Source organism: Dermacentor silvarum, chromosome 7 (assembly GCF_013339745.2).
Source record: "Dermacentor silvarum isolate Dsil-2018 chromosome 7, BIME_Dsil_1.4, whole genome shotgun sequence".
NCBI lineage: Eukaryota > Metazoa > Arthropoda > Arachnida > Ixodida > Ixodidae > Dermacentor > Dermacentor silvarum.
Window position 1 is genome coordinate 22,972,683 of NC_051160.1, and position 25,446 is coordinate 22,998,128.

The window sequence follows — 25,446 nt, forward strand, 5'->3', positions numbered from 1 at the left end:
AACGACAATCCACTATGAGCTCGTTGCAAAGTGCTAGCCAGATGAACCTTGACACATATTTTAGTGCTGGACTCGACTTTAGTCTGCCTGTGCCATGACTGCTACTACTGAACGTGCCCTTGCAGTACATAGCACGAGCACCGAAAGCGATCCTGCGAAGCCTCTGGCCGTCGCGCCAGACATGAAAGCTTCTGTAAGCAGTTTCGTGGTGAAAAAATTTCACGAAAGCTGAAATTGTTTGGTGCCTGAGCGCTGAAGCAATACATGGATCATTTCATTCAGCAGCAGCGTCTGCCACACTTTCCCCCCTTATGTTTCCTCACGTGCAACATCGCGAAGAAAATTCAACTTGGGAATGACAAAGTTGGCTACACAATTTGTCACGGTATTGCCCCATACTTCCGAAACAGGCTGCTGTTGAAGCTTGATGGTGTGTCACACGTGGTTGTGGCTTTTGACGAGTCCCTGAACAAATTTGCGCAAAAGGAGCAAATGGATGTATTAGTCAGGTTCTGGGACCCAGCTGATGCCAGCGTGAAAACCCGCTACCTGATGTCATGTTTTTATGCCATACATGTGCAGAAGATTTAGCAGCGGCATTCAGAAAACCATTTAGAACAATGAGCAGGCAAGATTCCTACAAATATCAATGGACGGCCCGAACATTAATTTGAAGTTGTGGTATTCCTTCGCAGCATATACCGTATAGACTCGTGTAAGGGCTGCACTTTATTTTCACAGTTTTGATGCGGTGCGGCCCTTACTCTGAAATCTTGCTAAGCAGGCTTGTGGCTACCGATATCAGCCCGTAAAGTGAGGTCACTGGTAAGCTCATCATGAATGCAGGGACATGTTTAACAAGCACAAATGGTAGGTTACAATTTTACTAGCCTGTTCGTTGACAGCAGGTTATTGGTGGATAATAATAGCAGGGGTTTGTTTGATTCATGACGTGTGCAAAAACCCATAGCTTGCACTCTTGCTCTTTTTATGTCGGTAACGCCAATGCCTGCATCGAAGCGCAATTGAGCAGCCAGTTCTAATGCCGCACACAACTTTCGTCTCTAGCACGGTGATTTCTGAATGCTCTGCTCAGCTGCATAAGAACAGTCGGGGAATACGCTTAGAATTGTCAGGGAAAACCTGGAAAAGTCGGGGAATTTGGAAAAAGTAATTTGGTAGACACCCTGAAATAAATTGTGCTTGCTGTTCCCCCCTCCCTCCTCCTCCCCCTGAGTTGCGTGCAGTAACTTAGCGGCCCTCAGATGCACCAATCAGTAAGCTGCCGTTTGCCTCGGGGCCTATTATTTTATATATCAAACTTTTTTGTGATCCCCTTCAGATTCGATATATCCGGGTTCGACTGTAGTAGCAACGTATTTGGTTGCCGCTAGTAATCGCTACATGTGACAGTATGAATGTGGGCTGTAACTATTTCTCATTTAGTAGGCGTCTAGTGCAACATGAACTAATAGTAGTTGCCTTATAAAGTGCTTGTCTTGTCGCCATTTCTCCGGTTACGCTGTTTCATAAAACAAGGTTGCACCAACTCATCCGACATTGTTTTGTAGTTATCGCATCACTTAGCAATGTTCTTTACAATATTTTGGGAATGTTTGCCATGTTGCATGTGTCAGTTGCGTGTACATTGTCATGGCACCACTTCAGTTCGGCTTACTTTGCATTATTATTTGCCACTACAGTGATATTGCACTGGTAAATGATGTAAGTAGGCCACAGCGTGTTGACGTGGCGATAAGTAATGATGGTGTTACTGGAACAAAAGCTCTTAATTGTATCAACCAGAATATCTTGCTCTCGATCACCTGCAAGCGCACCTGATCTCTACTCACGTTGCTAGCTGTCAGCACAGCCTGCACTGGTCTACCAGTTCGATGACAAGGCAGGTGAACTACAAAGCCATGGCTTGCAATCACTGGCAGCAAGCATGCGATAAGAACAGGCCTAGCGTTACAGTTGTCCTTTATCATGGTGTTACCACAGTCTCTGGTAAAAGATGGCTGCCGCTTAGAATAGCTGTAAATTCTGGTCTATGAATCTTTTTTTAAACAATAAGGTACAAATGTCAGAAAAAGTATTCTCCTGACAAAAAGATATCCAAATTGTAGAAATGTAAGCAAAAGCACTAAATCCTAACATTCAGCACGCACTTGCGTGTGGCTGAGCAACATTCTGTGAAGCATTTAGTTCATATTATACAAGATATGCATTTCGACTCATTTGCATGGTTGGACACTGGTTATGCGAAAGCCAGCATGCTATATTGAACATGTGTTAACATAGTTTGTGGAGGTTATACCTGGCATAGTATCTCATCTTCCAATTTGCACGTGGCACGAGACTTTGTGGAGATTGTCACACACACACACAAGGACAAAGAAGAAAACCACAAATGTAAGCGCCGAGTTGGCATAGGAAAAGCCATGAAATGTAGAAGGAACCCTATACTCGTGTATTCTCAGCATAGCAGAACAGAGCTGCATTGCTGCTTAGAAAGCACATGCTTATGGAGCTAGTTGGTGCACACTTGGAAACTGCTAATGGAGGGTCACCTCAGGCATACATTTATTATCAACAGACGGCAATTATGAGCTACATATTGGGCTGAAAGTGTGTCCTTCCGTTAACAAGAATTTCAAAGAATTCTCATAAGATGTACAAAATTGCACAGTGGTGTGGGGAATCGTAGCAGCACTTATGCGACTTCAAGACAAGCACTTGAACGTATGCGACACGTGTGCCTTCTGCTACGATCAACCATTGCAAGCTACAAAATGGGCTGGGTAGAACGATGCACAGTAGGAATGAAAGTGCTTTAGACAGCAGGTGTGAGGCCAGGGATCAGTACAAAAAGCTTTGTGCCAGCTGTCGCTGCCAGTGCAGTATGCCTCCGTACAAAAATTTCTGGCAGAACCCACCTTGTGGTTAACGTCGACGTTAATGCGATTAGTACAAAAGCAATGTAGTGACACTGCCGAGACGCGTCATGCCTGAAGTTTTAACTGCAGCCTGGCTCGTTCCGCTTCCCTCTAGACGAGCTGCCCCATCTAGTGGCAGTGCTGCGAAGTCTGCGCCTGGCCTCCGAGATGAGTGGCGCGCCGCTGCATACGAACGCTGAAAATTGTTCCCTCGCTGCCCACGCACCTTCGTGGCACAGTTATTATGCATCGGGCTGCTGTGCTTGAGGAACATGTGTGACACGTGTTCGATTCCAACCAGCACCGCTGAAATTTGGAAGGAATTTTTTTTCATTGAAGAGCGACGCGAAAAAGGTTAGATATGGCCGTACCAGATACATACATATATGCATACCACAAATTGAGTGCAGTTCCCCAAGAATGCTAATCGCATTAAAAATGAAGACACTCATCATGGCATCAACAGTTCAACAGCCGCTGCTCGGGCGTTTGCGTCCCCTGACCGTGGCCGAAAAGGCAGACGCTTGAAAAGCAGCAGCACGAAATTGGATGCGCTCTTTGAAAAAATAAATAATAAAATAAAAATAAATGATAGGCAGAAGATAGTGCAGAAGCTCGAAAAGTAGCAGTTTCGCCCGAAAGGCGAAGCATCGATTGCGATAGCAAATTAGTAGACAGCTATACAAAGCGAGGATAGTAGTTTTATCGGCCATATAAACTTGTACACATTCACTCACTAACTAAATTAACAAGCATGTACGTGTCATGTGCACACAAGCAAACATGAACACCCCTCACTCGATGACCTGCCTTGTCTATCAGTAATGCATAGGATAGCATAGAAAGGCTTGATTTTGCCATTCAACAGGTGGCACCACCGTGCCATACATTTTTTTTTTTATTGGTCTGGCGTTGCTGCAGGTACCACATACTTATGATTCACTCTAGACAAAAACAGGCAAAGTAATGTGCCAAGATGTGGAACAGAAGTGTGTACATTGTAAATGGCACGTTCGTAAATTAGCAGTTCCTCGGTGCATACTTGCATACTTTGCACTGTGTTACACGCTTGCAAGTCATGCAACTTGTGCATCTGCAAACTGCGGCAAATCTTTGACTTGCGGCCTTGTGATGCTCCTTTCATTCTGAAGTGAGTTCCTGTGCTCTAAATTTACTGCCAGCAGGCAGCACTCGCAGCGAGATGCCTATGGGTAGTAAACCTTAAAAACATATATATGGACTGTAGGCCGACATAGACTTTACTGCACTGCAAATTTTCATGCACAATGGCGGTGCAATCCAACCTCGCAGTTAATGTTGGGCGCAATGTAGTGTCTGCCAACACATTTGGCTTCTCAAGGCATCTGAATACCAAGGCTCGATTCCCCAGCAATCCCTACATTGACTTTTTTCCAGATAGAATGTGTTGGTCACCAGAAGGCGCGTCCCCTTGAAAGAGGCATTTGCTTTTGCAGAAAGGCATGTGACAACCAGAGAACCTGATTGCATTGTAACAAAATGTTTTTTTTTTTTCCAGGAACGAACAACAGTTAGAAGCGCAACATGTGTGTTTTGTTTGCTCCATTTATTGTGTGCTATTCCACATTTTAGTTTTAAAAATCACGTGAAACCTTGTTTGTGGCCCACATGTAAGTTGCCTTCATTGCAGTGTTGTAATGTGAAAAGTAGGGCACATGCATGTGCAAACATGACATGCAGCCGCTGCCAGTGTACAAAACGGAACATTCTAAAAAAAAATGGGGGGGGGGGGGGGGTTACATGACAAAACCACGATTTGATTATGAGATATGCATTAGGGGGAGACTTGGGATTAATTTTGACCACCTGGATCAAATGTGCACCTAAAAATAAATACACAGGCGTTTTTGCATTTCGCTTCCATTGAAATGCCGCCACAGCCAGGGGCCAACCCATGACCTTGAGCTTAGCAGCACAATGTCAAAACACAGAAAAGCAAACAGCCATAAGAACCAACAACTACACAGTGAACTACGCAGTTTTATATCACATTAGCTGTATATACAAAGGCTGTACATACAGGCGTTTGTTTACGCATCACAAGTCAACAGATCAGCTGGCTGCCTCGCGAGCAGCAAAGTGGGCGGAGACCCAGGCCAGTCCCCACTTGAGGTTGGTGAGCATGAACTTGAGAGCCTTGGTCCACTGCTCTTCGGAGTTAAACTGGATCTTGATGGAGCACGACTGGCCGGTGCTGCTGTCCTCGATCTTGCCCTTGTCTATCCGGTAGGGAAGGCAGAAGTTGGAGTCCATCTTGCTCACCTGCACCGTTGCAGAGCAGATGCGTTCAGGTCAGAACAGCAGCACATGCATGTCCCCAACACGCTGTCCTCAACAGCTCGTTTGAGGTTTCATTAACAGACAGGTCCATCTTGTGTAAATGGGAGTGCAATGTGCGAGTTTTACTACTGAAGTAAGGAGTTTTTTGCACATACAGGGATGACACACAGATACGGAGGATGAACAGAAAACACACAACTTATGCAGTCTGTTACTTTCTCATATCTGCATGAAGTCTCCAGCTGTACAAAAGCCGTATGGATTACTGACAAAGCTGCCTTCATGTACCAGAACCTACGAAGGATTTCCGTAATTCCACTCAAACTCATTATTTACGGCATGTAAAGTTAAGCTAAGGCATGGTGTTGCTAAACATATGGCAGCATTTCTGCTTTACATTTGCCTCTAATGCCACAAACAACATTACTTAGATGATTGGGAGATGGTCAGAGTAATTTTTTAGTTCACTACAATTATGCCCCTTGTAACGAGCTGACCTAAAATTTTTTTCTCATAAAAAGATGCTGTCCCCGAGGGCAGCAAATTTCACGTCGTATTTCATAAATGATATTCAAGTGACTTGCCATTAATCATGCAGACGAAATGCCCATGCTAAATGTCGCAGTGAAATGCCCATGTGAAACTTGTGGAAGACTGCATGGGCAATGTTGATTCCAATCTTGCGAAGCTCAGGAATGAGGTCAGGGTACTGTTCTACTGCTAGCCACATGCCACATTCTCGAAGCCTCTAACAGACTCGGTGCCACAGCCATTGTGCACAATAATAGGTAACTGAAGGGAACATCATCTCACAGGCAATGCACTGGTATGATCATACAGCTTGCCTCACTTCTAAATTTCAATGGCTAACGAAATCTACATAATGAGATGTGCGAATCTCAAGAAGGAACGAGTTAACCAGTTTATGAAAGAGATCACACAAACTTGAACAAAATGGTTAAAGGGTTAAATCTGGCCCTGTTAAAGGGCACATCTGGTGCTTATTTAGGTGCATAGATTTGAACGAAATTTGTATTGCACACACTCCGAGGGAATTCTGGTCATGTGGACACACACAGTGCCACCACTTTGCTTGACATAAAAACACAAGCAGGAATGTTGGTGTCACTATCTTGTGAAGCTTTTTTTTAAACAATATGTGCAGGGCATCCTTAATGCTACGACTGACTCCGTTCAACTTAGTTGCAGCCATAAATTTTTTTAAAGCAATGCAACTATAAGGCTATTAAATTTTTCACCAAGAAAAAGTTGTGCGTACAAGAATAGGTAGAATTCATTGTCATTGAGTGCAGTCTCAGGATGTCGCTAGTAATGCTCCTTTCCCTCAGTGCGTGCCTGCTATAACGTCGCCACTGATGTTATGAGAACCAGCTCTCTAGGCTGCCTGGCCAGGTTTCAGTTTACATACGGGTTTTTGCTTAAGTAAAATATTAATTGATCTATATTGAACTATCTTATGCACAATAGGAGGCGCAGCAAAACCAGAAACAACACCTCTCTGACAATAATAAAAAATTAACCAGAGTTGCCATTTCAGGAATGTTAGAGCGTTACAGTTAAGATTCACCAATGCTCTACAACCTTGTTTTTTTGGCTATTTGCTTGTGTTTGTTTGATGCCGAGTTACGTTCTCACTTTGCAGTGGTTACTCAGCCACTCAAATGGCATGTGTGTGCCATCCTGCTCAACATAATTGCCAGGCGCCACATCGCATGTGAACGGTGTGATCATTTCCTTTCCACCCTCATTTAGTGCTTTACCGTCAAGCCATTTGTGAGGACGCAACTGTATTGGCCTGGTCGTGCTGTAGACACTGCCAACACTGCTGGCTAGAGTCGGAGAACATGCCCATACTTGGCCATTGCCAGTAATCATTCAGATCATAGCAGTAGTGCGCCTGCAAGTTTCACACGATCAGTGCACGCACTTTCCGCTAGAGTTTTACAAGGAACGGTGCTCCCTGCTGATAACAAACTTTTTGGCGAGCAATAGAGACAGCTGTCAACAAGCATACAGCAGTGACCGAACAAGCCCTGCTGACCTGCTCTTTGAACTGCTGCAAGCAGTCGAGGAAGGCCACCATGGCGTGATCGAACTTGGTGTCCCACAGGAACTTGAAGCCACCGGCGAAGTACAGAGGCAGTTCGCGGGCCGGGTCCTCGAGGCACAGCAGGTACGAGTGGTTCCCGAATGGTACCAGCCGGTACCGCAGGAACGTCATCTCCATCTTCTCTGCGAGCGAGTGCAGCAGAAGGACGGTCTGACCCCAGGCCATGTTGATCTCCGACCACTCGACCGGCACGTTGGGCAGCCGGCCGAGCCTGAAGTTGTTGATGGTGCCGAAGTGGCCGTTGTGCCAGATATGGAACGTCGCGTTGAACACGTTCGTCTTGTGCAGCTGGCTGAGCTTGTTCTCCGAGTACTTGAGCTGGCGCTCGACGCTGGCGTGGTCGTCGGAGCACTGCATCAGCTGCCGGTTCAAGTCCGAGTACTCGCGCCAGTAGCGGTCCTCGTCGCTACGCAGCCGCTCCAACAGATCGGCCACCTGCTTGCGATCGCTCTCGACGTTGCTCCGTTCCTTCTCGATTTTCTCGACGGCCGCCAATAGCTCGCGTTCCTCCTGCTCAAGCTTGCGGTACTCGGCGTCCAGCTCCTCCGAGTTGACGTCTTCTTCGTCGCCGTTGGTCAGCTGGTCGAGGTACTTCTTGTAGTCTTTGCACTCGTCTTCGGCCAGGTCCAGCTGCCGCTCCATCTGATCCAACAGGTTGTCCGTGCATTCTTCGCAGATGGGGTAATCGACGGCCGACTGGTTCGTCATAAGCTCGAATAGACGCGTCTCGACGTCCAGCCTGTGGCTGATGGTCGTGTCTACGGCAGGTACCGAGCTTTCGCCGACCAGCATGAAGCCATTGCCGCTCTCGACGAAGCGCAGCGGTTCGACCGTGCGACGCGAGACGCCTTCGCCCGGCACACGGTAGTGGACCACGGGAGACGGACCACACAGCTCGATGGGGTCCGACTGGCTCAGCATCGGCTCCGACAACTCAGTCAGGGTCTGCTCGTCGATGGACGAGAAAGACGCGTCGAGTCGAAGCGGCTGACAGCATCGCTGGCAGGTAAAGTTGACTGGAAACGTCCTATCCTTTGTGAGAGTGACCGACAGCCCTGCCATGACTGTCGCTCGGTGCCTCTTTCACAGCTGGATCAATAAGCGTCTTGAGCCTACGGCATTGCGTCAGCGCGGTTCTACCGCCGTGTTCATTTCTGTTCAGCGACAACGCTAGATCAGACTTATCTAGAATTATCAGGCTTTACCTCAGCAAGAGCAAGTGCGTCTCTTGCTCAGAGGGTGCAAATTGGTGCAAAACACCTGCAGCTTGTTTGTTTTGCGTCCACTGATGGCTTCCGAAACTATCGACACACATGCACTTGACTTAGTGACTGAATTGACTTCATTAGTTTATATGTAAGTATGCATATTCTAGGAGGTTATATTACCTCGTAGAACTAGCTAAAGCTACAAAAAATTTAACAAATATATTTAATACTAACAAAGCTTATTAAACGTTTTATTGTTGTTTTTATTGTAATTTTTATATGCTACAGTACGGCTAGTTTGAATCAACTATAAACAGCTGCACGGCTCATCGATTTCTGCTACGGGAGCCACGGGAGCGCAAGAAATTGTGTTACTCGATCACTTGTGAAATTACATAAATAGCAGCAATAAATAATGGTTTCATTGCTGAAATCTAAGCCAGTGATTATACTAAGCTCAATTGGTGCTGGAGCCGGAGCGATAATACTGTTCAAGTAAGTCAGCATCACGAAGATGGACGTGTATCGACAGCAGACGAAGCTCCGCAGCATCTCAATTTCTTGCCATCCCCCCACACTTTTTTTTTTCTTTCTTTCAGGGAATATGTCGGTGGGTGCCGTTACGATAACGACAAGAGACTAGACGACAAGGTTGTCGTAATTACTGGTGCCAATACTGGTCTGGGCAGAGCAGCTGCTAAAGAATTCGCCACGAGAGGTAAGAGTAGACGTATGGCAGCATTAACTTTGCACATAAGATTACTGGTAGCCATTGTGCTGATGCATTCGACTTTCTTCCAGGTGCCAGCGTCATCATGGCTTGTCGCGATCTCACCAAATGTCGGCGCGTCAGGAGGGAGATCCTCACACAGACACAGAACAAGCGCGTTGTCTGCGAAGAGCTGGACCTCGCCTCTTTGGAGTCGATACGAAATTTTGCAGCCAGGATTAATGACAGTGAGTTTATTTTGCCAGTTGTCCCGCCACAATTCCATGACCAGTTTCCATTCTTCTTTTAAGCTCCTAGTCTAAGGGCTTCGACTCCTAGCTCGCGAATTTGTTGCGCTGTTTTACTTGAAACGGGAAACGCATGCATAATACAGGTCAAAACACCATTAATGAACCATTAGCTGTAACGATCGATCGGTGCTATATGCCAGAATGTATCAAGGCACTGGTGTCCATGCACGGTTTCGAAGTCTTTCTCCTTAATTGTCTTTATAAAATTTATTCTCTTCCTCAGGTGTGAAGCAGGTAGATATACTCGTTAACAACGCTGGTGTCATGAGGTGTCCAAAGCTGCTAACAAAAGATGGCTTTGAAATGCAGCTTGGTGTCAACCATCTTGGTAAGAGAGTTTCAATTTTCCCATACGCTATTGTTTGCTCATTAATATCCTGGCTTCGAAACTGATAATCACAGCTGAACCTCAATTTAACAAACACGTATATAACGAATTACCAGATATAACGAAGTAAGTATGAATTTTTTGGCCTTGCCAGCATCCTCGTGTAGCGGTTATACTTTTATAATGAATGTTGGATATAACACACCTTTCTTTTGTGTCGGATGCTAGTTCGTTACAACAAGGATCGATTGTTAATGATTTTCAACCTTGTGTGCTGAATCAAGTGCAAGTATACACAACACGAAGGATATTGTAGCTGAAAACTTATGTCTCTAATTGCACAAATGAAAGCATTGAAGGCTGTTCCATGTCGCCTTCCTTTCAGCCTGACAGAAACTATAACAATTAGGCATATTGTAGCATATACTTCTGCACCGTATTCTAGATGCAAACAGCAATTGGCAGATCCATTGAGTGAATGCATAGGAAGAAGGAGCGTCGATTAATGTTGGTGAAGCTTCGAGTATAATTTCGCTACAATATCCATGGATAGCAAAAATTGTATTACAGGAGTGTTCACTTCTGTCTCTACTTACTAAATTTGTTAGCGGTTCATGTTATTTACTTGGAATATCCGGTGGGCCAGAGGGTAGCAGTTTGACACCAACTATGCGTAGTATAGCAATAATTCAGCATATGGCAGTACACTGCAAAATTTATATGCACACAAAAAAAAAATGCTAATCAATCTGGTCAACTTTACTGGCTTATAAGCGTACAATTGCAGCTATAGCATCTTTAGAATACAATTAAACCTTGTGTGACAATAGTCGCATGTGACATGAAAATACCTTTGTTGCTGAAAATACATGCTGATATCAGCGATAGATGTTGAAGATGTACTTGTTATACCTGTGTTTGTTATATTGAGGTTTGACTTTGGTGGTGACTTTGATTAGCTGCAATTTGTGCAAGGTGATTCTAGTTATCAAATACGTGAAGCAGAAATTACTTTTTTTTAAAATTTTTCTGCTAAAGTGTGCATGGCTAACACTGGTCTCCCACTGTCGTTGTCGCTCTATTTTAGAGGGATGCTAAACGCAAGTGTTCGATCGAGCTAAGGTGAAAGATTAGGATTTCAAAATGCCCAAACTGTAACCTATGCTCAGAACTGGTATTTCCCGAAGAAAATAATGCAAGCTAAACATAACAATCGGTGCCACTACTGAAAAAAATCTGGGATCTGCTTCATGAGGTGTCTCATATGCTATTCGTTGTGAGATTAGGCAGAGTCACCACCTGGCAGGTTCTGGCAGTACCGCACTTGTGTGGATTGCTCCCTTCCACCGTGTAATCACGTCATCTACTATCCAGTAGCCTGCTCATAGATGTGTACAGCATGCGTATCTTCTAAAGACTGCTTGTTACACGTTTTTAGCACACCCACAATAGCTTGTCAGGTTGTCTTCCTTTTTTTTTGAAAATTAGCAAAAGTATTGGGCCTTGCTCTGTCATCTTTGTGCTGTATAATAAGGTCAGTGATCGTCTTTGGTGAATGCGACCTGTGTTATCATCATACTTTTGTTGGCCACTCATGTTTCAACTTTTTTAGTCGCTCATCGGTTCAAGCACATAATGGAGGTTGTTACGTTGTTACAACGTCATTCTAAATTGCGCAAGAAAACAGACAAGGGGGTACAGCACAAGCACTTTCTACCAGCTGTGAGTGTGTGTTTCACACGCCAGAAAACTTGCTCAAAACACAAATGTAAGGCAGTTGTCATCCTAAAAAGACAGCTAAAGATAACTCAAAGAAGCTCAGTCATAATGGCTTTGTCAGAAAATGACAAAAATAGAAGATATAGGCTTCCAATGACATATCTTTCAAAAATGCACATTCATCTTCAATTGGCACTATTGCAGATGGCTGACACATTTGCTTTCAAACTTCGAAATCAATGTAGCAGGCCTTGACCAGCTCATGATTGCGTGCAGTTTGTGCTCAGTTGGCAGAAAGTATTTGTGCTGTTCCCATTTCTTCCTGTCTCTGTTTTTGTGCTCTGCTTTAAAATAAAGAGTAGAGTCACCCTTAAGCACAATTTTCTCAAAGGAAAAGTAATTTTTTAGCACAGAACGATCACAAAGATATTTTTTTCATAGCCATTGTCTGTCGTTCTAGCAAGGCATTGTACAGTTGAACCACGTTAGTATAACAAAGCCACATCCAACACAAAAATACCTTCATTGTATTCAATATATATTCAATATTCAAACTCGGAAATCAATGTAGCAGGCCTTGACCAGCTCATGAGTATGTGCAGTTTGTGCTGAGTTGGCAGAAAGTACTTGTGCTGTTCCCATTTCTTCCGGTCTCTATTGCACTCTGCTTTAAAATGAAGAGCAGGGTCATCCTTAACCACAATTTTCTAAAAAGTGAAGTAATCTTTTAGCACAGAACGAACACAAATAGATTTTGTTTAAAGCCATTGTCTGTTGTTCTAGCAAGGCATAGTACAGTTGAACCGCGTTAGTATAACAAAGCCACATCCAACACAAAAATACCTTCATTGTATTCAATATATGTTCAATATTCAAACTCGGAAATCAATGTAGCAGGCCTTGACCAGCTCATGAGTGTGTGCAGTTTGTGCTGAGTTGGCAGAAAGTACTTGTGCTGTTCCCATTTCTTCCGGTCTCTATTGCACTCTGCTTTAAAATGAAGAGCAGGGTCATCCTTAACCACAATTTTCTAAAAAGTGAAGTAATCTTTTAGCACAGAACGAACACAAATAGATTTTGTTTAAAGCCATTGTCTGTTGTTCTAGCAAGGCATAGTACAGTTGAACCGCGTTAGTATAACAAAGCCACATCCAACACAAAAATACCTTCGTTATATTCAATATTTATTGTAAGCATGTATATAGTTACACACTGATGTTGGCGAGAAATAGTTTAGATTTAATTCATTATATCCGTGTACATTATGTCAAGGTTCGGCTGCTTTTTCTTTTACATCCCTTTGAAATGCACTTGGCATCTTCAGAAGCAGCAAGCCTTTTTGTTTTTCTGCAAAATGACAGCGCTCTAATTTCACTTGTTTGCCTCTTTAATTAACTGACAGGTCATTTCTACCTGACCGGCTTACTGCTGGACAAGATCAAGGCCGCAGCACCCAGTCGTGTGGTCAATGTCTCAAGCATCGCTCACCAAAGGGGAAAGATCAACTACACTGACTTCAACTCGGAAAAGGAATATGACCCTGCTGATGCCTACAACCAGAGCAAGCTCGCTAATGTCTTGTTCACTAAGGAACTTGCCCAGAAACTAAAAGGTAAACAGCGGTATCACGTCCGTTTGCTAGTAGTATGAACACATGGGAAAACAGCAAATTATGCCAAATAATGTTTGCCAAAACAAGAACAATTGCAGAGAGGCATTGCTAATTTGTTTTTGTAGCTCCAAAAGCTTGCTTGCCCTGCTTTTCAGGTACTGGCGTGTCTGTGTTTGCGGTGCATCCAGGAATTGTCAACACTGAAATCACGCGGCACATGGGAATCGCATCTTCGTGGACGGCTGCGGTGTTTGCCAAGCCATTTCTGTGGCTTTTTACGAAGACGCCAAAACAGGGCGTCCAGGGCATCTTGTACTGTGCTCTAGCTGACGGCATTGAAGAGCACAGTGGAAAGTACTTCTGGTAAGGACACAACACTCCACCGCGTGTCTCGTTAAAAGGCCAAGTGTAACAAGGTTTCACTTTGGCTAAATCGGTTATAAATGAGTAGTTTGTACATGCTATCGAAGCAATCTTGGCAAATGTGAAGGGCTGGTAATTTTAACAGCCTTTATTTAAAGGACATGTTAGCATCAGATGACACAGGCATCTTCTGGTGGCTAGCTGATACATGACACATATCCCATACCATCACCTCGGAGATTTTCAGCATGCCACGGGTTTTGCCCAATCTGTCGCTGTACTGGTTCTCGATGTTCTGTGTTCTGCATCATTTCTGGGGAATTTTAATGGCAGTCGTTTTTTTTTTTTTCATTTTAGTATAACACGTCTGTTTTTGTGAGCTTTTCATATCGCATCCAATCTTATTCAAATTAAAATTTTGCATCACGGCTGCTGTCTACGTTATCTGAAACTAGTCCTTTTAATTGTTCCCAACATGTACTTGTAGTTGGCCTTTAATGTGCTTGTGGAGCAGACGTACATGTTGTTTGTTCCTTTGCACACAATGCAATTTACTATAATTCTTCATTTCAAATGCTTGCTGAAGTATAGAGCAGAAGCAGCGACACAGAAACAAATATTACGATCAGAGAAATAATGTGAACCAACCAGTTCCATTTATGGCTTTGCTGCAATGCAGTGTACTCTGGGGTTCAACAGTACAGCTTGCATTGTGCACTCCACCGCGTGTCTCGTTAAAAGGCCAAGTGCTCCCAACACGTACTTGGTACTTGTAGTTGGCCTTTAATATGCTTGTTCCAACGTTTGCTCCAACGTTTATGCTGATAGGCCCCAGACCCCCACTATTTGGGAAGAAAAATCTTATTGTAGCCGCTAAACAATCTTGAATTCAATATTATGCAAGCGAGCTTGTCTGCAGCTCGAAATGCTGTTATGAAGATCGTGATAGCGTCTTGACTTCAGGAAATGTCAGTAAAACGCTAGCTTGTGTATGACGTTAAGCTGTGTGGCAGTGCGTACTTGTGGCTTTTTAAATTGCCTGTGTAGTTAACTTGGGGGCGGGGGATGTCGATTATGCACCAAGAATGTTTAAGAAAGTGTTCAGGCAAGATATACACAATCTGCTGGGTTTGCTGCGGATGCTGTCTGTGTTCTCGGAAGCCGTCGTTGCCGCACGATGGACAAGTAAATTGTGCAAGCATATTGCACATGGTAGGTTACATCACTGTAGCACAAAAAAAAATTAATCGCTGGCATATCACAGTTCTGCTTCATTGGGTACTGAACATAATCGTCTTTGCATGCTGAAATTGCAAGTGACGCTTTTTCCTGTTCTAAGCCTTTTTTTCCACCTTGGTTCCGTCTTAACTTTGCGGAATAAGATGAACCAACTAGCCCAGCAGCAAGTATTGATATGGTTAGAAATAGCAGATTGATGTTTTCTTCTCGTCTCCACTCTTTGAGTAGTATGCTTAAAAGGCTTCAAGTGGATTACTAGATTACTTAAGCGACCACCGTTTGTCATGATCCCAGCGATAAGTATTCCCTTGCACATGAACCTCTCATTTACTGCGGAGACACTCTTTAAGGCGTTAAACGCTATCTCTGTGTGTGTCGCCATCGCCACGCAAAATGTGTGGCCCCACTTGAAAAGCACTTCGAAATGTGATTGCCGTGTGTCATGCCAAGGGTGCAAGCTTTGTATTAATTGCCAAGATAGCCATCGTAAAAGTGCTGGAGTAGCAGTAATTGTCTGTGTCATTCTTTTAACATGTTGGCGGTGCATCCCCACTATAGCGTACCTCGTAGCACATGTGTTGCTTCAGGATGCGACTTATGACTTCTCTCTCTCTCTTGGGGTGTTAAAACCCACAATTTAATTTTACTTGGTGATCTTGGTGCACAACTTGAGAGTGAAAGTGACAAGTACAATTCAGTGTTGGTGCAGCCAAGTAGGCTGCATTTTGAGGATGCAAAACTTTTTTTTGTATGTGCATGTACATACGTGCGTGCACGCAAGTTGCTGCATTTTGTGTAGCTCATAGTCAATTCGTGTGAATATGCAGTGCTAAATATAGTCTACTAACGTTGGTGTTAACAGTGTGCGATATTACTTTTTCACGTTTTTCATGCAGCAACTGCAAAGTGACAACACCAAATCCGATTGCTGAAGACAAGCTTGCCTCAAGTTGGCTGTGGGCTGTCAGCGAAAAGTGGACTGGCTTATCATAAGCTTTCCTGCAGTGCAGTGTGGCACTATAAACTGCATAGGCAGTGTACACAATGTAAATAAATGTAGTTTAAGTCAATGAACGCCTTGCAATTGTGTTGTTGTATTGTGACTTGGCCTGGTAATGAACAAGTATAGCAAAAGAAGCAACTGATGTTCTTCATGGCCGTACTTCACCAGCACTTGCGGATTTTCTTTAGAAAACCTCAACTCTGCACATATTTGCAGAAATATATATCATAGCCGAGCTCATCAGCTATTGCTGAAAGTTCCTCGTTCTGTTGCGTCGATAACAAAATGAAAGACTGCCATGCTCCCTTGAGCTGCTATGCATGCGTCAGCAAGTTCTCCTGATTGATTACATGGAGAGAGAGAGAAAAGGGAACCAGGGAGGTTAATTAGGTTGCACCTGGTTTGCTACCCTACTCTGGGGGAGGAGGAAGCAGGAAGAAAAATGAAAGGAAGAGGGAAAGGGGTAAGAGGTGATGCGCACGCACAAGTAACTTTGTGTGCCGTGAGTCCATGGTCCCAAAATTTTCTTCTTTCGCAAACGCTGTGTCGTCCAGTCAGCTTATAAAGCAGTATGGAAAGTCTGTCTTTTGTCAACAAAAGAAGGGCAGTAGATGAGGATAAGCAGTCCTATGGTTTTATCGCAATAACAAAAGTTGTATGAGGCACTGTCCATCATGCCGGTGAGATAACCATAGGTGTTTGTAAAAGTATAGTTAAAAGCAATGCCCTGCCACGAGCGACACAGTAAAGTTGCGTCACATAGAAGTAGACCAGGCGGTAGTTGAAGGCACTATGAAGGGTCAAGGGAGTGCAGTCGTCAGTTAGCACATTCCACTGAATTCCAATCTTCTAATGCATTGCTACGAGCGAGTATGTGAAGTTGCCGCAGTGCATCAGGCCTTTGACAATGGCACAGGCGCATGCTGGATGGAACACGCTTCTTTGTCGGTTCTTTTGTGGCGGATGATGCCGCAATGACCCGGTAACCACTGAAACCTTATTGGTTGTTTATTATCAACAGCGCTGAGGTAATATTATCTGATTTCTGATACCAGCTGCTCATGAGGGCCATGGTGTAGCCATAAATGTTTAGAGGGCCATGCCTTAGAATAACAAAATATGACCCACAGGTCAGGTGGACGTTGATGGATGCAGCAAATGGTGCCTCTGAGAGCAGCAAGTTCCAATCCCATTCATATTGTGGCATGCGAAAACTTTAACTTGATTGACGTTGATCTCGATGTGATGAACAACACACTGGACGAAGCTGTTTGCAGTAATTGAACCATCTGTACATACATGCACACTATCATAGTATGTCTGATATTAAGTGTTGTGAAGTGACTTGTTCCTGAGCTACTTGCAGCAAGTTGGCCTTCTTTCTAATGACAGGAACACCGAATTTACGGGTGGTTGCTTGTAATACTACAAATCAGTCCATGGTCCTCGCATTGGCAGAGAGGAGTTTATTTCCTTCCTCTGTGATTGATTAAAGAGCTGCTCCTACACTCCATGGATGAATTGCTTGTTTTTTTTTTTAAAGGACAACTGCATTTTAGATATGGAATAAGTTAAGGGCCCAAAATAAGACAGGACAGGGAACAGCACAAGGGCTCACTAAAAACTGATGTATTTCCTGAAATACATCACTTGTTAGAGTGCTTGTGCTGTTCCAGTTGTGCTGCTCGTGTCTTTTTTGCACTTTAATTCTTTTATACTGTATCACGGACCAACACGCCCAACAACACGTCTGCTCGTTCTATTCGCCTGCACTTCGTGAACTAGTTCAGACAGGCAGTGCTGCACTCCACTGTTCATTTTAGCGGTGCAAGTGTGGCTCCATCTGCACAGCACCGTTGGTGTAAATAAGTTCAGGTAAAGCTCAGACCCAGTTCCTGAACTTTCTGCACAGCTGGGATTGGCGGCGCCGATGACGTGCAGTGAAGAAGCAGCAAACTATTTCTCCAGCAACATGGCAGCAGATGATGATACAAGAAATATTAGCGTGCTCCTGAATGGTTTACTGACAGAATGTGCCGTTGATCACCAACGACGGCACCCATGTTCACAAGAGGAACCAGTTTTCATGTGTGGACATCAAGTGTGTCCAAAGACAGGTGGAAAATGCGCTTGAACTAGAAGTCAAAGTAGTTTTTTATCGCGTCTTCAAGGTATAGTCGACTCCTATTAAGTCAACCTTGAGGGACTATAAGCTTAGGTAGATTTATCCAAAAGGTAGAATTAACAAACAACAAAACCTTTTTTATTGCTTGAAGTAGTCTTTTGTCAGCGACAAACCACTTTAATACGGTATTACGATACCTATACATATGTCGTCATCGTCGGTCGCTGGCCCACAGACCTCAACACTACCGTTGATGCTGACAAAATCGTCGAATGAGACATTGCCCAGGGCACGGTGCAAGTCATCATCATCTCTATTATCTATAAGACAGGTTACTGCAATCACTCTCGTCCCGTAGGGGACCAGTATTGCTGTCTGCTGAATTTATTGTGCTTTCAAACTTTTAGTAACCGCTGCATGCACGAGGGGACATGTGGCAGGAGTCGAATTAACCAAAACGACATGCTTTCGCGTCTCAACTTAGCGAGTTTTCCTTCAATAGCAATGTATGGTTTCTCGCCTGGACTTTCCAGTGCATTCGAATTAAGCGAAAGGTCGAATTAACCGAGATCGAATTAACGGGAGTCGACTTGTCAAGTTTCTTGCCTCGTCTCACCAGCTTACGCGCTTGCGCTGTCGGAGTGCTGGCAAAAAGCCACTGTCTATTGTTTTCCTTATGGCACGGCAATCGTGAAACTGAAAAAGAAAAAAAAAAGAAAGGAAGGAAAAGCGCTGGACAACGCCAGCTAACAAAAGGCGCGAATTGCGAACGCAGTTGTAGAAGACCTGCTCCACATTGGAACTTTTGCATTAATTTCCGCAAGGCCCTAGTGTCAGGCTGCGGCTGCACTTCTGAAGTTCTGAAGCTTGGAACTGTGCAGTGGGAACCTGCGAAAAAAATGTGCAGGATTCCTGTTGAACTTGAAAGTCGCGCGTAACGAAAATAAATTAAACGGAACATACAGTTGTTTCGGTTTTGGTTGCACGTTTAGGCGGACCTCATATTTTATTCGTGCTTGTGCGTAGTTAGTAACTTTTTACCACTTAAATTAAAATTCATACCAATCAGCAGTTATATATGCAACAGTCATTGTCCAGAATATATGCGTTTATGTCATGGATCAAGAATGGCTCGCGCTCTTGATGCTGATAGCGTTTGATGAGCGTCATGGCGCCGAATAGAAGCTGGAACCAGCAGCAATCGAGCCACGTTCAAGAACTTACCACATTCTTCCAGGCTAATAGCCGTGTCAAGGATTACCAGGCCCACTCGTTCAAAGTTCACTCCGTCAATTGGAGTTGCGATGGACGTCGCCTGGCTTGCGGAAGCTTCGACAAAACCGTCAGCATCTTCGTCTTGGACAAGGATCGCATGGCAAGTGAACGGCGGCGTTCCAAGAGCGAGTCATCTCACTATGTCACAAAATAACTGTTAGTGGCAGGTCGGCATGCCTTTATGACATGCAATCCCGCTAGATTAAGCGTTCATAGACCTGTCAATCTTCCTTGTAGTGTCAATGTTTGATATGCAAAAGTTCGTGTGATGGGACCGGTGAAACGCAAATGCTCATTTTGCATTCAGTATTATGTTGACAGTACGCCTCATGGCTGGAGTGTATGACGCCGTTTGCAGCCAGTGGAGTCAAAAGTGCTCGTTTAATTAGCGCAGCTGGCATTCTGTACGTGCAGCTGAAGAGCAAGTGCTGCTGCTTATGCATACTCTAATTGTCAAAGAAGAAAGTAACGTGTCTCTTTTTGTGCGTGTTTCTTTAGGCGAAGGATCATGTCTTCAAGGGTCACGGAGACAGCGTCGACCAGTTGTGCTGGCACCGTTCAAACCCTGACCAATTGGCGACGGCAAGTTTGGACAAAACTGTCCGGTTGTGGGACGCACGGACGCAGAAATCGATAGCAGTCGTCGGCACAAAAGGTGGGCTATGTCTGAAACTTTAGCGTGCGCCATTTAAAGTAGTTTCGTCTTGAGCGCAGCTGACTGCATGTGAAAATACAGAGGCGCATCTCTTCCTGGTGTAACCCAAACCACGCTTTGACATTGTCGATAGCCATTGCTTTGCATTCTTTCTCAATTGGCTGTGAATTTTTTTTTCTTCCTTTTAGGCGAGAACATTAACATCTGCTGGTCGCCTGATGGACAAACAATTGCTGTGGGAAACAAGGAAGATCTGGTGTCCTTTATTGACGTCCGATCACACAAGGTCCGCACAGACCAGCAATTCAAGTTTGAGGTGAATGAGATCGCCTGGAACAACACCAACACGCATTTCTTCCTCACCAGTGGCCAAGGTTGCATCCACATACTTAGGTGAGCCCTGGGTGAAGTTGCCTTTGTCAAAGTGTTTACATGCAGTGTGCAGTAGATGCAAAACTCGCATTTTATTTTTTTAGCCTCGAAATTCAATTGCAGAAAGCATGATATGTGTGTATCTTTAACATGGCAGGTCACCAATTTCACATGTTTGAGCTATTGAGGTCTGTATATGCAACTCATTTTATCATATGAAAGTAACTTGATATTCTCATTTCTGTTATTTTAATTAGGTGCCTTGAACTACCCTATGCACTTGTTTTTATGCCCCTCTGTGCTAATAATTAGCAGGTAACGTTGATATTTCATCACGTTATCTGGCAAAAATGTCATTACCAGTGCTCCGCTACCTTTTCTTTTCATAAATGCAGCTAAACACTCGCAAGCCACTGATAATAATTGTAAATCTGTTAAAAATGCTTGAGAAAGGCTATCTGAAACATACTAAAAAATTCATGATTGGCCATAAGTACATTTGGTGTCCATTTTCTGTTCGGTTTGTATGGAAAAGTGTTTGCAAACCAGGTGCTGTTGCTTATTTCACTGTGGCCTCATGTGCGCAGCTACCCCGACTTGCAACTGCAGACTGTGTTAAATGCCCATCCAGCCAACTGCATCTGCATCGAGTTTGATCCGACGGGCAAGTACTTTGCCACGGGCAGTGTGGACGCCCTGGTCAGCCTTTGGGATGTCCAAGAGCTGGCCTGCCTTAGGACATTCTCGCGGTATGTGTGCACAGCTTTTCGCATTGGGATGATTGCAAGAGGCGAGGGAGTAGGAGTTCATGAAAAAAAGAATGTACGAGGTCTGTTAGAAAAGTATCCGACCTTTGGCCGAAGAAAAAAAAAAAACTGGCATAACTGGAGCGTTGGAAGCCTAATCACCCTCAAGGTAGTCTCCTTGGGACTCCACACACTTCTCCCAGCGGTGCTGCCATTGTTGGAAGTATTCCGAGAAGGCCTCTTTCGGAATGGAGCTTAGCTCAGCTGTTGTTGCAGCCACTAATATCCTCTCTTGTCTGAAATCGCACTCCTTTCAATGGCCTCTCGATTTTGGCAAACAGCCAGAAGTCGCAGGGGGCCATATCAGGAGAGTAAGGAGCCTGTTGAACTACAGGAGTCTGGTTTTTCGCCAACAAAGTCTGAATCAAGTGCGAGGAATGTGCAGGAGCATTGTCAGTGATGGATGTGCCAATTTCCTGTTGACCACAACTCCGGTCTCTTGCGCCGCACAGCATCACGTAGGCGACGTAGGACATCCCTGTAGTACTCATTGGTGATTGTTTGACCCTGTGGTGCGTACTCGTGGTGTACCACACCGCGGGAGTCAAAGAAAGCAGTCAGTATCACTTTGACGTTGCTGCGCACTTGGCGGGCCTTCTTTGGTCTTAGTGACATGGAATGCTTTCACTGTGATGACTGGGATTTGGTTTCCGGGTCGTACCCGTACACCCAAGACTTGTCACCAGTGATTATGGTGTTCATGAAGTCGGGGTCACCGTTTGTGGAATCCAGCATGTCCTGTGAGACTTCAACACCTCGAAGTTGCTTTTGCTCCACCTGTGAGCAGCTTCAGCACGAATTTTGGCGCAATTATGACCAAAGATTTGGCCATGAAGACATAGCCAAATCTTCGGTCATAATGGAATGTGCAGAAAAAGTGCTGATGCCCACCTCTTCCGCAATTTCTCGGATAGTCACACGACAGTCCCGCATCACCACAGCGTTCGCTTCGACAATGACCTGGTCATTTCGGCATGTTGATGGCCGACTGGAGCGTGGCTCGCTCTCCACTGTTGTGCGGCCGTCTTTAAACCGGTTGTACCACTCCTTAAAATCTATGTGCTGCTCATAGCATCGTCACCGAAAGCCGTCTGAATCTTCCGAATGGTTCAGACCAGTTCCGTTTAAGCAATTCCCGCTTCCTGAATTTCCGTCTTTAGTGCTGCTGTAGACTCTCACTTCTATGGCATCCCTTCTGCTTGGAACCACAAGCTGAGATGACATACATTCTGCTTCACACTGTAAGCTAAGGGTGTGAGGAAGAGGGTAGGTTGGCGGTACATAACTTTGTCAATGGAAACATCCTTGGAGGGCTTTAATGTTGATAACCACCCAAGGGTGGTGTGAAGGTGCAAACGAAACCTACCTATATGAGCAGTGACCCAGTGGCGATGGTGTTCTGCCGCTGATCGCGAGGTTGTGGGTTCAATTCCCAGCCACAGTGGCTGCATTTGAGTGGAGGCCGAATACATTTGAGTGGAAGCGTGCTACACAAGAATGCTTGTATAGTGTGCTTTAAGTGTATCTTAAACAACACTCACCAGTACTAGTTTAAATGAATCTGGAGCCCTCCTCTATGGCATCCCTCCCAGCCCCTCTGTTGCCTTGGGACGTTAAATCTCATAAATTACAAAAAAGGTTGAAGCAGGAACCGGTGATGTTTTTGGGTCAGTCTTCCTAGCAACTGACCTAACCAGAAGGCTAGCAAATGCCAGGGCAAGCATGAAACACTTGAAAACTTGAAGCACTGCAACTTTGATAAACCAAATACGTTCACAAAATTTGACACAGTGTAGGAATTTTCCTAAACAGGAAAGTTGGGCATGCACCTGAGAGTTGTACTAACCTTTGTGCTACTCTCAATCGCCGACTTTCTCTTTCATAACCTAAATTAATTCTTGCATTGATACGGCAGCGTGTATCAATGAGCTTAAGAAAATGAAGTGGCACAAGATTTTTACTTTTTGTGTACCCGAGAAACAGACAAAATAAAAAAGCCCTAGAAGCTTCTGATTTGTGAATTGATTCTGCCACTGTAGAATTATTATATGTAGCATGGTTTCTTTCTTTTTATTCTTGCTGTTCTGTTTGCATCAGGTTGGAGTGGCCAGTGCGAACCATCAGCTTCAGCCATGATGGGAAAATGCTGGCATCTGCATCGGAGGACCTGCTTATTGACATTGCCGATGTGGAAACTGGTGAGTATTCATGCTTCCAGCAGCAGTGAAACATGCTTAATGTTTTGCTTGAGTTTGCGCATGCGCATCTACTAGAACTGAAGTCAGTTTTGTACCAAGGGGTAATTCTAGGGGTTTGCGAATATCTGAAGTGCTGGAATTATGAATCGACTATTGCACTATTCAATTCGGTCGTCTAATCAAATAATCACTTTTTATTACTTTTTGTAAATACGAATAGTATTCAAATAGGTTTCAAATATTTCAAATTGCCAACTGTGCGCAGTTAAGCATAAAATTGGAGCAAAAGAATAACTAGTGTAATCCCGGCGGCCATAACAGACATAAAACACGAGAAGCTACGTAGTGGAGCAAGCTATACATTGCTCAGGCAGTCAGACTTTTTTTTGCTAAACCACCATCATTCGCACCCACCGATGAGTCCGAAGTATGTGAATAAACTGCTCATTTGCTCCTAATGTTCAATTTGTGCTTTTAATAAACAACGCTTCATAATGTGCAATGTATAATGACAGAAACGTGCTAGCATTGTGGTCATACTAGGATGGAAAGATAATTTTAGAATAATGGCGAAAACTTCTGGTCCCTATTCAAAAGGTATTCGATATTTGATGCACTTTATCATTCTGTTGCACTGTGGAAGGCACAGTGACATACAAAGTGTGTAAAAAAATGAGGAATGCACAAGTCACAAAAAGTGCAGGTCACAAAAAGCAGTACAGATTTAATATGTTGAATTTAGGGTTACGTGTCCAGGCTTTGTGGGAATTCAGTTTCTTTTTTTTTTGAAATCCCATATCCCGTAAACATTTGTGGCCGGCCGCACATGCCTTGTTGAAATTGGCACTCAGAACTGGGCCTTGCACTAGTGCATGCAACTCCAGCTGACATCTTGTGTTTGCAGGTGAAAAAATATTTGAGGTTCCGTGCGAGTCGCCCACCTTCACGATAGCGTGGCACCCCAAGCGCCACCTACTGGCATTTGCCGGCGACGACAAAGGGGAACGGGACCAAGATGCAGGAACGGTGAAAGTATTCGGCTGGCCAAGTTCGTCGTGAACAGTCACCAACTCTGTCTCATTTGGTACGTGCTTTGTACATAAATAAAATATTCACTCATCCAAAAAAGCAAGTAGTCTTAATACATGCATGCGAATCTTGTGAATTGCTTTTATGCACATGTTCAGCTGCCATTGTTTTACACTTGTCATCTTTAGCTGGGATTTACAGAGCGTTTTTTTTTAAGCACCAATGGCAACTGCCACACCGAGGCTTTGACAAAATAGATAATCGACATTCGCAATCGTGCTCTGGTTGGAAAGCAAAGATCAACAGACACAAATTTGAATATAAGGACTGAGTAAAGTGATGACTCACTTCTACAGCAGTCATATTTAAATTTACACTCGACAATCTTCAATGTACCCACTACTGCGAAAGTTTTGAACACATGGGATCCGGGAAAGAAAAAAATTTCTTGGTACCTAATGTGTCCGCCCTCAGTTTGAAAGATGCAGAGGATACAGTCACACCTGGTTATAACAAAGTCACATTCGACACGAGTATACCTTCATTATAAGCATACTTCTGTTACTCACTGATGTTAGCAAAAAAATATATATTAATTTGCTTCGCTATATCGAGATTCAACTGTACTTCCGCATGCCACCTAATACAATTTGGTCTCACGAGTGGCAAAGCAACGAAGAAATTTTTTTTTTTTCAGAAAAGAGAATGTGTTGTGATTGATACAGTACATGCCAACTAACAGACAAGTGGTCTAAAACTCTGACTATGTGAAATCCAAGTTAGAATTACAGGCATTACTTGTAAAAACCAATCATTGTTCTTTGACTCAGTTTTTCATGTCAGCACTGCTTTTCAATTCTTTTCAGAACCTTGCCACATTCAGTGTATTCAGTTGGGATTATCCTTTCCGTGTAACGAGTTCTTAACTCGGAAGAGGAATAGCACCAGACCGCACAACACACTTCCACCTACTTAGCCCCTGCAGTGCCACACTTAACCCAAGTTCTGATCAAAAATGGCCAAATGATTTTTAAAGACCCCAGTTGCCAACATGATTTATACCGGTGTCACACACACACTTCTGATTGTGATAGGGGCCGATCTG

At 44.1% G+C, this 25,446-nt stretch overlaps 3 protein-coding genes across 3 annotated transcripts; 2 read left to right on the forward strand and 1 right to left on the reverse strand.

Annotated features, from left to right (window-relative positions):
* Positions 1-4,938: 4,938 nt before the first annotated feature.
* LOC119457725 (beclin-1) lies at positions 4,939-8,703 on the reverse strand. Its single transcript, XM_037719374.2, has 2 exons — positions 7,321-8,703; positions 4,939-5,240 (listed from the first exon to the last, which is right to left on the reverse strand). The coding sequence occupies exons 1-2, from the start codon at positions 8,449-8,451 to the stop codon at positions 5,031-5,033; spliced, it is 1,341 nt and encodes a 446-aa protein (XP_037575302.1). The 5' UTR covers positions 8,452-8,703; the 3' UTR covers positions 4,939-5,030.
* A 192-nt stretch (positions 8,704-8,895) lies between these two features.
* On the forward strand, positions 8,896-15,940 carry LOC119457727 (retinol dehydrogenase 13). Its single transcript, XM_037719375.2, has 7 exons — positions 8,896-9,092; positions 9,197-9,315; positions 9,399-9,554; positions 9,841-9,945; positions 13,067-13,276; positions 13,432-13,639; positions 15,775-15,940. The coding sequence occupies exons 1-7, from the start codon at positions 9,013-9,015 to the stop codon at positions 15,869-15,871; spliced, it is 975 nt and encodes a 324-aa protein (XP_037575303.1). The 5' UTR covers positions 8,896-9,012; the 3' UTR covers positions 15,872-15,940.
* Positions 15,941-19,146: 3,206 nt separating this feature from the next.
* On the forward strand, positions 19,147-24,440 carry LOC119457728 (THO complex subunit 3). Its single transcript, XM_037719376.2, has 6 exons — positions 19,147-19,381; positions 19,780-19,936; positions 20,125-20,329; positions 20,896-21,057; positions 23,212-23,312; positions 24,217-24,440. The coding sequence occupies exons 1-6, from the start codon at positions 19,166-19,168 to the stop codon at positions 24,369-24,371; spliced, it is 996 nt and encodes a 331-aa protein (XP_037575304.1). The 5' UTR covers positions 19,147-19,165; the 3' UTR covers positions 24,372-24,440.
* Positions 24,441-25,446: the final 1,006 nt, after the last annotated feature.

What these genes read in the sequence shown, in the direction of transcription:
- LOC119457727 (XM_037719375.2), top strand. Translation starts at nt 9,013, where the DNA reads ATGGTTTCATTGCTGAAATCTAAGCCAGTGATTATACTAAGCTCAATT. An exon ending in TAAAGAATTCGCCACGAGAG is followed by an intron (nt 9,316 to 9,398) that starts GTAAGAGTAGAC and finishes ACTTTCTTCCAG; the next exon opens with GTGCCAGCGTCATCATGGCT. An exon ending in TGCAGCCAGGATTAATGACA is followed by an intron (nt 9,555 to 9,840) that starts GTGAGTTTATTT and finishes TCTCTTCCTCAG; the next exon opens with GTGTGAAGCAGGTAGATATA.
- LOC119457725 (XM_037719374.2), bottom strand. Translation starts at nt 8,451, where the DNA reads ATGGCAGGGCTGTCGGTCACTCTCACAAAGGATAGGACGTTTCCAGTC. An exon ending in TGCAGCAGTTCAAAGAGCAG is followed by an intron (nt 5,241 to 7,320) that starts GTCAGCAGGGCT and finishes GCAACGGTGCAG; the next exon opens with GTGAGCAAGATGGACTCCAA.
- LOC119457728 (XM_037719376.2), top strand. Translation starts at nt 19,166, where the DNA reads ATGAGCGTCATGGCGCCGAATAGAAGCTGGAACCAGCAGCAATCGAGC. An exon ending in TGCCTTAGGACATTCTCGCG is followed by an intron (nt 21,058 to 23,211) that starts GTATGTGTGCAC and finishes TGTTTGCATCAG; the next exon opens with GTTGGAGTGGCCAGTGCGAA. An exon ending in CATTGCCGATGTGGAAACTG is followed by an intron (nt 23,313 to 24,216) that starts GTGAGTATTCAT and finishes TTGTGTTTGCAG; the next exon opens with GTGAAAAAATATTTGAGGTT.